At 29.8% G+C, this 12,184-nt stretch overlaps 1 protein-coding gene across 1 annotated transcript; it reads right to left on the reverse strand.

Annotated features, from left to right (window-relative positions):
- Window positions 1–185: 185 nt before the first annotated feature.
- LOC137826499 (putative expansin-B2) lies at window positions 186–2,166 on the reverse strand. The gene is made up of 4 exons (XM_068632476.1): window positions 1,877–2,166; window positions 1,607–1,719; window positions 894–1,084; window positions 186–667 (listed from the first exon to the last, which is right to left on the reverse strand). Exons 1-4 carry the CDS (start codon window positions 2,070–2,072, stop codon window positions 340–342), a joined length of 828 nt encoding a protein of 275 aa, XP_068488577.1. The 5' UTR covers window positions 2,073–2,166; the 3' UTR covers window positions 186–339.
- Between the last annotated feature and the right edge of the window lie 10,018 nt (window positions 2,167–12,184).

The following is a 12,184-nucleotide window of genomic DNA, read 5'->3' on the forward strand; positions in this document are numbered from 1 at the left end:
CCTCCATAATCCAACATTTGACTTTGCTTTGGCATATGCTAATTTACTGTTTCTTGTAGTGGTTGTTTTCTTTTTTAAAAGAATTCTTTATATATAAGAATTAAAGTTAATTCTTTTTTAAAGTTTATCTAATTAATTGGTCTATTTATTGACTAATGAATTTTATATATAATAATTAAAATGGCTAGTAGCAAGCACAATTTCATTCATAGTAGATTATAGAAGACAATCGAAAGTCCACTAACAGGATGACATTTGATTAGATACATATCTTGGGTTATATATATAATATGATAAGTAGGATAGCTACAAAATGATGGTCACATAAATCTTTAGGTTTCAAAAATTCACAATTGATCTATATGTCTGACCAGGAGTCCATTCTGCAGGGATCACATTACTGGCCACAATGGTCTTGCCAGACTCAAGTGTGGTTAGCCTGATAGAGAAAGGTGCCTTCAGTGGTGAGCCTTTGTCAAGTTTCCAAACTGCACCCCATGATTGTTGCATTGAATCCCATGAATTTGAATCATCATGTGCTTCCTTGAGTTCAACCTTGGCAAGGTCACCATCCCCATCCTCAAATTCAACCAAGGCAGCAAAATATTCTTGGTTTGAGCCAGAGTCCACGTGAAAAGCTATTGACCTACCATAGTTGCATTCAATTCTGCAGCAAAAACCCGTCTCTAATTTGTCAGTTACAATATTGTAACCTAAAGGTTGAAAATAAAATATGGTAATGACAAAAACATAAACCAAATAAATGTCAAAAGAATATAAGTGAAAGTCAATAATGTTGAAATATTTATAGAAAAGTATAAGGATACTGAGAATTAATTAGTCTGCTTGTCTAAAAATGGAATTAATTAATTATTGGAATTTGGAGAGCATACCTTCTATGTTGAATGTTTATTTTTCCTGCATTGCGTAGATTCTCATCCTGACCTGAATCTGCCATTGCTCCAAAAGAACTGCCACTCAAATCAAAATGATATTGAGCATCTGAGCCACACCCAGCACACTCATCAGTGATCACTACTTTCACGGGATTGCCTGAGCATGCAGAATTCCCTGTGCATTTCACCTGAAAATAGAACAAAAACTGCACTACTTAAAATAATTTTCTTTCATGGACATAGTCTTGTGAATATGATTCTCCTTTGCATGCATGATCACTCTCTATTTCAAAATTGAGAACTTAGCAGTGTGACAGTATCACTTTTACGATAGTTAAGCTAAAAATTAATAAATTTTTAGTATATATATTTTTTCTTAATTTTATTGAAAACAATAATCTCTGGTAAAAAAATATGACTAGTCAAATTTAATATAATTTCTCCTTTAAAATTATGTTTTTCTTATTTTTTTATCTTATTAATACTAAAACCAATTCTTTTTAATATATTTGAATTAAGTAATATTGGGATTAACAATTTGATAATAAAAAAATTTCACTTTGTAATTTAGTTGGTGTAGTTTACTTAAACTTAATAAAACTGTAAGTTGGGTCATCATCACACATCATTTCACTTGTCCCGAATAGTCATGAAATAGTGTTAGAATTGTGCTAGCCTTCCTCTTGTGAAAGACGTAATAATGTTCTCACCTCATAACAAGAACCACACCCTTTGCCGGAGTCATATAACAGAGGGCTTCCTGCAGATATTAATGAAGAGAATGGAGGTTGCCCAACAGCGTTGCCGTATCCACAAGCTCCACCTATATATATATGTATATATATATATATATATGTAAGTACAAAACATATAATAATCATAGAAATTAACTATTTCAATCATAACTTAAGCATTATTTGACAAAAAAACGTCTTATTAATATATACTAATCATTGAAACTGCTAATAGCTATTTATTACCTTCACTTCCATCTCCATTAGAAGGTCCATACCAAGTGGCCACTGCAGGTGACCAATCTGAACCAGATGGAGAATAATATGAAGCGTTAAGGAGCTTTTTGGGGTTGAAACAAGAGGAAGGGACTACTAGGAATACTGAGAGTATAGCTACAAGGGTAAGTAGATCAAATAAAGCACGTTGAAGTGTAAGAGCCATGTTATCAGAATTCACAAATCACTGCAATCTTTTTTGGTTTCTTTGGTAGGTTGTAGCTAACTGTGGAATATGGTGTGATGTATTTGCAATGGCTAGTGTGGTATTTATAGAGAAGTAACCGGGTTCTTAATTGCTCCCAAGTAAAATTATTCCACTGGGCAATATAAAAGAATATTGTTGATCCATGAGAGAGAGGTTTGTGCCTCACTTTCTTCAAAGAATAAGACAAATGTGATGTTTGAATTTGTGGTATCTATCAGGTATTCATCACCCTTCATGGTCTAGACAATATCTTATTGAAGATTTCCAATGTCATAAACATATTATTCAAAATGATAATTATTCGTGCTTGAATATTAGACCAATACTTAAAAGTCTAATTGTATAAGACTTTTTTGTTATTGCAAATTGGGAAGATGGTCTAAGCCAATTTTTCTAAAGAACTTCTTTCCGTTTTGCAAATGCTTGGAAATATAAACAACATTCTAAATGGGTCTAAATATGTCTGTAAGATCATTCAAAGAAAAATTAAGTTATGATAAATTTGATGAAACAAATTAACTTTGAAAAAAAAAAAACACACTCTATTTGCTTGAAAAAATGTGGTAGAGAATGAAAGGAACCCCTAGAGGAACCTGGTAGCATATAAGTAATTTTATCTGATTGCACTTATTTAACTACTCTATATATTAAGGTATTCCTAAGAAAAATTGTAGACAAAAATGAGAAAGGACATTATATAGGAGATTTGATACATATGTAGAAATTTGTATGAATTTTTAATCATTTTTGCTAATCCACGCAAGATACTCTTATTTCAAAAATAAAATCACGATGCCTAAATTTAATTTGATAATATTTTACTTTTTCATTAAGTATATTTTAAATTAGTAAATAATAAACCTTTGTTTATTTTTATTTTCCTTTTCCAAAATCGTCTATGGAAGGTGCAATCATGCCTTTAGATTATAAAACACTACCCACCCGCATATACAAACTAAAATTAAAAACGGTATGTTCTTTTTCAGATGAGTTTTTATTCGGGTGAATATTGTTCACCCGATTTATTGGCCATGATTTATTATATTTGAATCCAGTTATTTGCGTTCATTTGTGAGTGAGAAAAAAACTAATAAAATTGAAAAGAGAATCCTCACATATAATTAAAGAAATGAGCATAAAGTAGCGAAAACCCGTAGTCATTTATGTTGGTATCCTTTATTTTTTTTTTAACAAAGTCACATGACCTCCGAATAATTAAGAGAAAAACACTCATAATTATTATTGAAGTCATTCAAATGATCAATAATCAATTATAGATTATTTTTTAAAAGATAATCGGTTATCCCTACACCTTAATTAATTACATATTATTTTTCCAAACATTATGATTACGTCATTACAAGAAAAATTCGATTTACCAACAGAAAAAGAAAAATCTTACACTATAATGACTTCAAAATAAATCATTAGTAAAAGAAACTACAAGTCATTTATAACTGATTTTATTTTTATTCATATTTAACGTTTTTAATTTTAGTTTTTAGACTATATTTATAATTAATTTTACTTATTAATATAAATTTATCTAACTGAACTTAAATTTAATTTCAAATTGTTAATATTTGTAAGGCTACCATTGACTTTGGCTCAGCCTGCTCCACCATCAAATTAAAAGAAAAAATTATGAATCAAATCAAGTTTATTATTAAAAAAATTTATTACATAAAAATCAATTTTAGAAATAAAAAATAATTAATTGTTATGTTAACTAAATTAGATATTATTTTAGAGACTAAAAAAAAATTATTGATATCTAAATTAGCTTCTATTATTGATAAATAATTTTTATTATTAATAAATTATTTAGATTCTAAAGTTGGTAGTTAAAATTTTGATAACTAATTCAATATTAATTTAAAAATTATTTATCAATAATAGAAGCTAATTTAGATACCAATAACTTTTTAGTTTCTAAAATAATATTTAATTTAGTCAAAATAAGTAACTAACTATTTTTTATGTCTAAAATTAATTTTTATTTAATAATTTTCTAGTAGTAATATATATTTTAAAATCAACCATAAATTTTAATATAGTCTAACTCTATGTTATATTGATCATAAATCAATGTCATTTTTTACCTAATAAATTTTTAAAAAATACAATTTATTCATACAAAAACATCATGCGATATGATTGTCCAAAATTTTGAAAAAATAATATTAAAAAAATGCATTATACAACAAAATCATGTATCTTAGACTAAATATTACTTGAAACAATTATATTATTAATGTCTTCCATATTCATAACATATATAGTTAAAACAAGTAAAGATCTATTAGTAAAATTTCTATAGTGTAGTCCTATTTAAAGCACCATCGAAAACATCATTAGTTGAAACGTTTCTACTAGTTGTTTTAAAATTAGGATTCAATATTTTTATTTATTTTCCTAAACTCCCTCATAATCGAAAAAGTTAAATGAAAGAGCATACTTAATAATACATTTAGCAAGTGCATATCGATACACCTTAAAATAAATAAGCCAACCAATTAGATTATTGGACCAACCCGAACTTGGCGTATACGGACAACAAAATATTTTAGTTTAATTTTGAAATTGTGCTACAAAATTTCATTTGGAACACCTTTATCTTTTTTCATACCTGTATTAGTGATTTGGGTCAACTACTTATTAATCGGGACTTAACCATCATTTTTTAATTTGATTAATGTGATTAAGGTTAAGAGTCTAAATACAGGTAATCAATTTGATTTAATCAATTAATATCATATTTAGGATTAAGGGTCGAAAAAAAATCTGATTTAATCAAACTGATCTATTTTTACACTGCTTCAATCCAATCCAATGCAAAAAGATAGAAATCGACCTATTTTATTGAATTGATTGTTTTAGTGGTAAGAACTATTAAAACCACAATTATCTTTGTTGATAATCTATAAATCTGAATTTGTAATTAAATATTTTTTATAAATGACTTTGAGTTAATTGAACTATTATTATATTTTAAATTGTATTATTTGATTAATCACGGTCTCGATCAAGTCAATCATATGCCATATACAACTAAAAAAATTAAAGTTAATAAATTTCATTTAGTAAAATAAAATTTAATATAAATATCTGTTGGAAAAAAATAATGATTATTACGTTAAATAGATATGTTAAACATAGATAATATAAAGTGAATATTTTCTTTTTAAACAATTAATACAGAATTACTACCGTTTATGTTCACGATTTTTATTTTCTTTGATAATTTATTTTTCCTTTTCTTAATTGATTTAACAACATAAAATGGTTTGCTTCAATATTACACATATCTAAATAGTACTAAATTCTATATTGTTTTTAGTATTGTATTGGACCAGATCGCTCAGAACTCAGCACTAGATGGTCGAATCTCCGTACATATGGTACAAGCATATCAGCTCAGCTATTGGACTAGTATAATGGTCCATGTGATTGGGCCCCGGTTGTATAAGTAATTCAATCTTTGAATAATTAAGGTAATCATTCGCATGTAAAACCTAAGCAGCTAGCGAAGGGTAATTGTGGACCTGTGGGTACGTTTAGTGCATAAGGGGTCTAAGTTAAGTAAGAGTTTAATTTTGAACCTAAGTTCATGTGTTTTAGGGCACGTAGTGGTTATGTTGCATGTATAATGAAAAGTAGCGTAGCACCACAGAGAAGGTGCCTACATAAACAGGCTGGACCCTAATGTTGGTACATGAGTTGGTGCCCTGGTGGTTATTCTGTTATTATTTTATGCGCTCCCTGTAGAAAAGATTCGATTTTGTTGCAACACCATGAGGGTATGTCCTTGAATAGAATATTTTTCGGTTGTGTATGTTTTCAATTGAGATTAGATTCTCGTGATATAAAGTTGTTGTAAGAGGTAAACTATAAAAGGGACTTGAGACCCCATGTAAATATACGTTGTTTCTAAGACTGAAACTTACTACTTCTTAAATTCTTATAAGCTTTGTACTGACTTGATCGTCGGAGTGCAATCAACAGGTAGGTACCCCTCTGTTTCAACGGAGCTATGTTCCAGTGCATAAGACGCATAACCACTACAAGAAAAGTTGTAATTAGCTGCCAAAAAAAGTGAGGGTCAAATAAGGGACATTGTTAGTGTCCCCAAATCCTACATAATTGAGACACAAAATTAAATATTAATTATAGTGTGGACAAATAAGTTTTAAACGGACACTAAAATCATAAAAAAAAAATAGTTGTGTTCCCCATAGTCCCCACTAATTCATTAGCAACCTTTGAATTAGTGTCAACTTAATGAGATACTAAATTCGCTTTAAGTATCATTTAGTGTCTCCTTTTTACTTTTTGTGTGAATTTTTTGGGGAGACTAATATTATTATTTCTAGTAGTGAACAAATTTAAGAAAAGACGAAGTCAACCGATGAGCAAGTCAACTGGCAAGAAGAATTACTATCTTAAAAAATCAAATATCACCAAGAAAACATAAACAAACAGAGTTAAATGCAACAAATAAGTCACTTTTTAAACTAATTAACATCATTTACGTGTTTGGTGGAAGGGTTTACTAAGGGGGCAAAAGCACATGGGTGGACCCACTTCGATCTTTAGGGCAACATAGGTAGGTTAATGTAGCCGTATAAGGACGACGTTGTCTCTTTCAAGAAAATACTACAAAATCGTGGTGAAAGGAAATTGAATTTGAGAAACGTGTTGTTCGTTGATGTAGCCGTTAATGGAGGTTATTAACGGTTGAACTAAGTCGGTACACGTGGATATCCAACGGTTCACAATTATGGATAATGTCTCAAGTTGACAAGCTCACCAAATATTTGGCAACAATTAAGGCAGCTTCTGCTTCTTCTAAACGATCTTTCAATCTTTTCAACATTATTTTTATGGCTGCATGTGCTTTTTGCATTGCATTTGAGACTTTCTTTGTGTACTTTTCTGTGACTCCAATACGAACTTCGCGTGTTAAACAAATAAGCAAAAATAATTTTATATTTTTAAGGGTTAAAAATATTTTTCTTTGATATGTTGTGAAATTATTATTTTTTTTAATCCAAAGTTTAAATCTTATAGGAAATAAAATGAGTTGTTATCAATTTTTTTTTAAAATAATAAATAAATTTTCAGCATAAATTATAATATAATGAGGTAAATATAAAATATTTTAGTATTTTATTTTATATTTAAAATTTATTTACTATGTAAATTTTTTTGTCAAAAATTTGTTTTCGTAATTTTTTTATTAAATTATGCATAATATTTAAAGTTTGAATTAGGAATGAAAATCAATTTCATATAGATAAAAAAAAATTTAATTCTATTTTTTAACTTTGAGATTAAGTATTTTATTAAATATAAAATAGATAAAAATTAACATAATACACTAAAATTAAGTATATCATTTTGTATGTATATGGTTCATGATATAACTATCAATTATTTCTCACAATGAATACAACTTCAATATACACAAAGTAGTTATTACGGTAAAATTTTAGGTTTAATTATAATTTGAACCTTTGAAATTTTGGGATAATTCTGATTTTGGTTTTTGAAAAGATCTTTTGGTTCGTCAAATTTAAAAGTATATGGTTTTAGTTTCTAAACACTAAATTTGAAGTATTAAAAGTATTTTAAACCTTAAGTTTTAAATACTAAAATTCTAAAAAGCTTATTTTAGTTCTCAAATTTATTGTTCAAAGATTGAAATTATATATTTTTCTCAATTTTAAGTAAAAAAAAATTAACTTTAGAACACAAATTGTAATAAATTTCAAATACTGAAATCTTAATTAAACTAAAAATTGAAGAAAATTACAATATGATTATTTAATAAACAATCGACTATATAAACCGTTCGAACTAAGTTTTGAAAGATACATTCATAAATATGAATATAATATTTATAGTCGGTACTACTTGACAGTGGAGTCGTTGGTAGGATTATTTAGCAAGAATTTCGGGCAAAACTCATTAAAACCTATTATCTGTCCGGATATATAGCGCTAGATTCTTTTAAGTTAATATTAACTTAACTATACACTGACTTTAATAAGAAATCATGAATGTAATGGTTAAGTTTCAAGTTAAATTAAAATCATTGAAGGTTATTTAAGTTATAATTCTGTTATTAAAAAAGTGTAATTTGAAAGAGAGGTTTCAACCGAAAGAAAGAGCTTCTATAACATTTGAGAAAAGAGAACACAAAAAAAGAGACAAAGACATCAAATTATGTAAGGAAGCAAAAGAAGATACAAACTTTCAAGAAATTCATTTGGGATTTCTAAAGAGCTTTATGAATCTCGATAAATTTACTAATTTTTTAATAATTTAAATATGAGAAACATATTATTTAAAATTCTTTACATTACACCGAGTTTTATTCTCGTGTTAGAATTATTATTATATTTATTAATATGATTATCAATATTAATATAATTAATAATATAAATATTATTAATATATTTTATATTATTAATTTTATTAATATTATTATTATTCAAATTAATAACATTATTAATTATTATAATATTACTAATATTATTAAATATTCTTAATATCATTAAATATTATTAATATTATGAATATTATTAAATATTATAATAATTATTAATATTATTAAAATTATTAATATTGTTAATATTATAAATATTGTTAATATTATAAATATTATTAAATATTATAAATATTATTGTACCAGACAGGAGCTCGGTCCTCGGTCTTGGACCAACTACTACTCAGTTCTCGGTCTTGGACCAGCTACTACTCGGTTCTCGGGTAGGGTAGAGGTCAACTCAGCCATGGACCTGGAGTCAAGTTATTTGCTTATCTCAAGGGCAATTGCTACATGTGCGGTTATAAAAAGGGGCTAAAACCCTAGGTAAAGGTACGCTGTTTTTAGACGCTGTTTTTACACACTACACTGAGAATTATTGTTGCTTCTGTGAACCCTTACTAACTTGAGCATCGGAGTGCAAACGACCGTAAGGGCGTCCTCTGTTTCTACAGGTAAAAGCATTCAACAACCAAGAGAAGAGCAGATTCCAGAGGGGAAAGGCGGAGCTTGAACCAGTCGCGAGAGTCAACCGGCGGCCAAGTCAACCGGCAAGAACAATTATAAATATTATAGATATTATTAAATATTATACATATTATAAATATTATAAATATTATAAATATTATAAATATTATTAAATATTATAAATATTATTAAATATTATAAATATTATTAAATATTATAAAAATTATTAAATATTATAAAAATTATTAAATATTATAAATATGATTAAATATTAAAAATATTATTAAATATTATAAATATTATTAAATATTTTAAATATTATTAAATATTATAAATATTATAAATATTATTAAATATTATAAATATGATTAAATATGTTTATATATTATTAATATTATTAAATATTATTAATATTATTAAATATTATTAAATATTATTAAATATTATAAATATTATAAAAATTATTAAATATTATTAATATTATTAAATATTATTAATATTATAAATATTATTAAATATTATTAATATTATTAAATATTATTAATATTATTAAATATTATTAATATTATTAAATATTATTAATATTATTAAATATTATTAATATTATTAAATATTATTAATATTATTAAATATTATTAATATTATTAAATATTATTAGTATTATTAATGTTTTCGCCGGTTGACCTCGGGTTGACTAGATGGGCAAGCTCCGCTTCTAGTCAGTCTCATCTTAGTGCACTGGAACAACGCTCCGCTGAGATAGAGGGGGTTCTACCTATTAATCACACCCCGACGATCAAGTTAGTGAGAGCACACAAAATAATAATCAGTTTCAGTCTCTAGTACTCAGAAACAACATTCCTTTTATGAGGGTCTCAAATCCCTTTTATAGTTATCCCTTTAACATCTTTCACCCACGAGAATATGATTTTAACTTAAAGCATTTAATCATAACAGAAAAATCACCTGCTCACGTGCATCTCTTATCTTCTGGTACTAACAACAAGAAAACATTCTTTTCTACGTGTGCATCATCACTCTCAGGTGCTAACTATTTTATTCCTAACAACTTTGACTCATATTTAATTAACAACTTATATATTCATTAATATATATTCAACTAATAACTTTTATATTTACGTATGACCAAACTTAATATTTTCTACTTTAATTACCCTTCACCGTGCTTACCATTAAAATTGGATTGGGCTCATGACCTGCCCTTTGAGCCCAAAACCGAGCCGACCACGCCCGAATGCTTGGACCGAGGTTCCGAGCACTCTTGTCTAGTACACAAGCCCCTCGAACTCAAGCCGAGCTTGACTTGGCGAAGAGGCTCCTTAGCGTTTGGCGACTGATGAGACGTTTTCCCCAGCGGGTTGGTGAGGCACGACTACCGAAGCGTCCCTAACAAGACATCTCACCACACTAAATCGGAGACGTCCACGTGGCACATGCATCAACGGCCAGGAAGAACTGCCGCTTCATTTCCCTCTTTAAACATCAAAAAACCTATTTCTCACTTACTCTTCACGTAACCCTCATTCCTCATAACTCCTTGCATTCTCAAACCTTTCCCACACTAGAGAACTCTTTCTTCACACTTCTTCTTTCAACCAGCCATCTCACCAGGTATTTCCCTTGTGCCAATCTTTATTGTCGAATACGTACTCAACTTACTGATTGCATTGTCTGAACTAGATTTTCTTTCAATTTGCTTTATTTATCTAAACCGTGCTTTCCCTTGGGTCCATTTTCTCTGTCCTGAATTGTACTCGTTCCTGGTTTGTGTTTTTGTTCTAGATATAACTGTAATGGATTACAATGCCATGTACCCCTGGGCAAAAAATGATCTTTTAAATGAAACCTCTTTCTATACTGTTGAACCAAGTGGTGTTCAAGTTTTGAAGAATCCAAACCCTTTGAAGGATGTTGAAGCCTCTGCTGTGCTTAATGTTGTTGTGCTGGTTTAGTTTAGTTCTGGGGTAGTTTGGATGTTGTAATCCACCCTTTGATTAAATCTAAAGCATAGGCATTCTCAATCTTTGTGAAAGTAAAATGTTTTCAAACTAAGTTAAAACAACCGATTGTTTTGTCGAAACAACCGATTGTTTATACTTAGGTGTTTTGAGAAAAAGATTGAAAACTGTTTTTAAAATGGTTGAACTGTTAAGTACCAAAACAACCGATTGATTCAAGGAAACAACCGATTGTTTGTTTTGGGACCATAACAGAAAAACTGTTTTATCTTTGACTGAGCTTGTACCGCCCTGGTGGTCGGGTGCGATGACGTGGCACCCTGCTACGGTGTAGGCGTGTTGACAAGGCGCCAGGTTGGCAGATGGGAAGGAAGTCGGGAGGCACGTGTGGTCGCCGATTGTTAAGTTGGCGTGTTCCGATTTCCAGTTTACCAGAATAGGCGATCGCCAGGTTGAAGATGAAGTCGCCAGATGTAGACTCAGGCGACCAGGCAGTCGGAGATCGCCAGAATGATCACATCGCCAAAAGACGAAGGAGAAGCAGATTATGAAGGCGGCCGGCGAGACCACAGGGAAGGTGTATGAAGGCCCTAACTCGCCAGTTTCAGTAGAGATCGCACTCCTAAGTTAGCTATGCGCTGGGCAGTACCATGCATAGGTAACTTAGCCAAAATGAGAGTAGAAGCAGCGCCAAGTCAGGGAGCCTCCAGATGATGGCACGTGTACGGTTGGATACGAGCCACGTGTTCAAGTCTGTAACTGCCAGGAGAGAGAAAATCACCAAGTATATAAGAGTTCTTAACAGATTTCCTAAGGTACGCGCGTTCAGTTCATACACTTTACGCTTGCGAGTGACAGAGCTGTTTGTGAGAGAGAGTTTGCACGGTTCCAGTTCTTAGTATTTGGTGATACCGTCACTGACTTGAGCGTCGGAGTGCGATCGGCCGCAGCGGCGCCGTGTCGTTTCTTTGCAGGTTCTTGAGATAGATCCAGAGGAGGAACGGAAGTGAGAAGCGGCGCGCACGTCGGTCCTTTGACGAGGTATTCTCCAGCGCTCCGGTCAACAGGCAGGA

This window comes from Phaseolus vulgaris, chromosome 8 (genome assembly GCF_000499845.2).
Source record: "Phaseolus vulgaris cultivar G19833 chromosome 8, P. vulgaris v2.0, whole genome shotgun sequence".
NCBI classification, from domain to species: domain Eukaryota; kingdom Viridiplantae; phylum Streptophyta; class Magnoliopsida; order Fabales; family Fabaceae; genus Phaseolus; species Phaseolus vulgaris.

Coding starts and splice junctions, on each gene's coding strand:
- LOC137826499 (XM_068632476.1), bottom strand. CDS start 2,072: ATGGCTCTTACACTTCAACGTGCTTTATTTGATCTACTTACCCTTGTA. Junction 1,720..1,876: donor TAATGGAGATGGAAGTGAAG/GTAATAAATAGC, acceptor ATATATATATAG/GTGGAGCTTGTGGATACGGC. Junction 1,085..1,606: donor GGTGTGGTTCTTGTTATGAG/GTGAGAACATTA, acceptor TTCTATTTTCAG/GTGAAATGCACAGGGAATTC.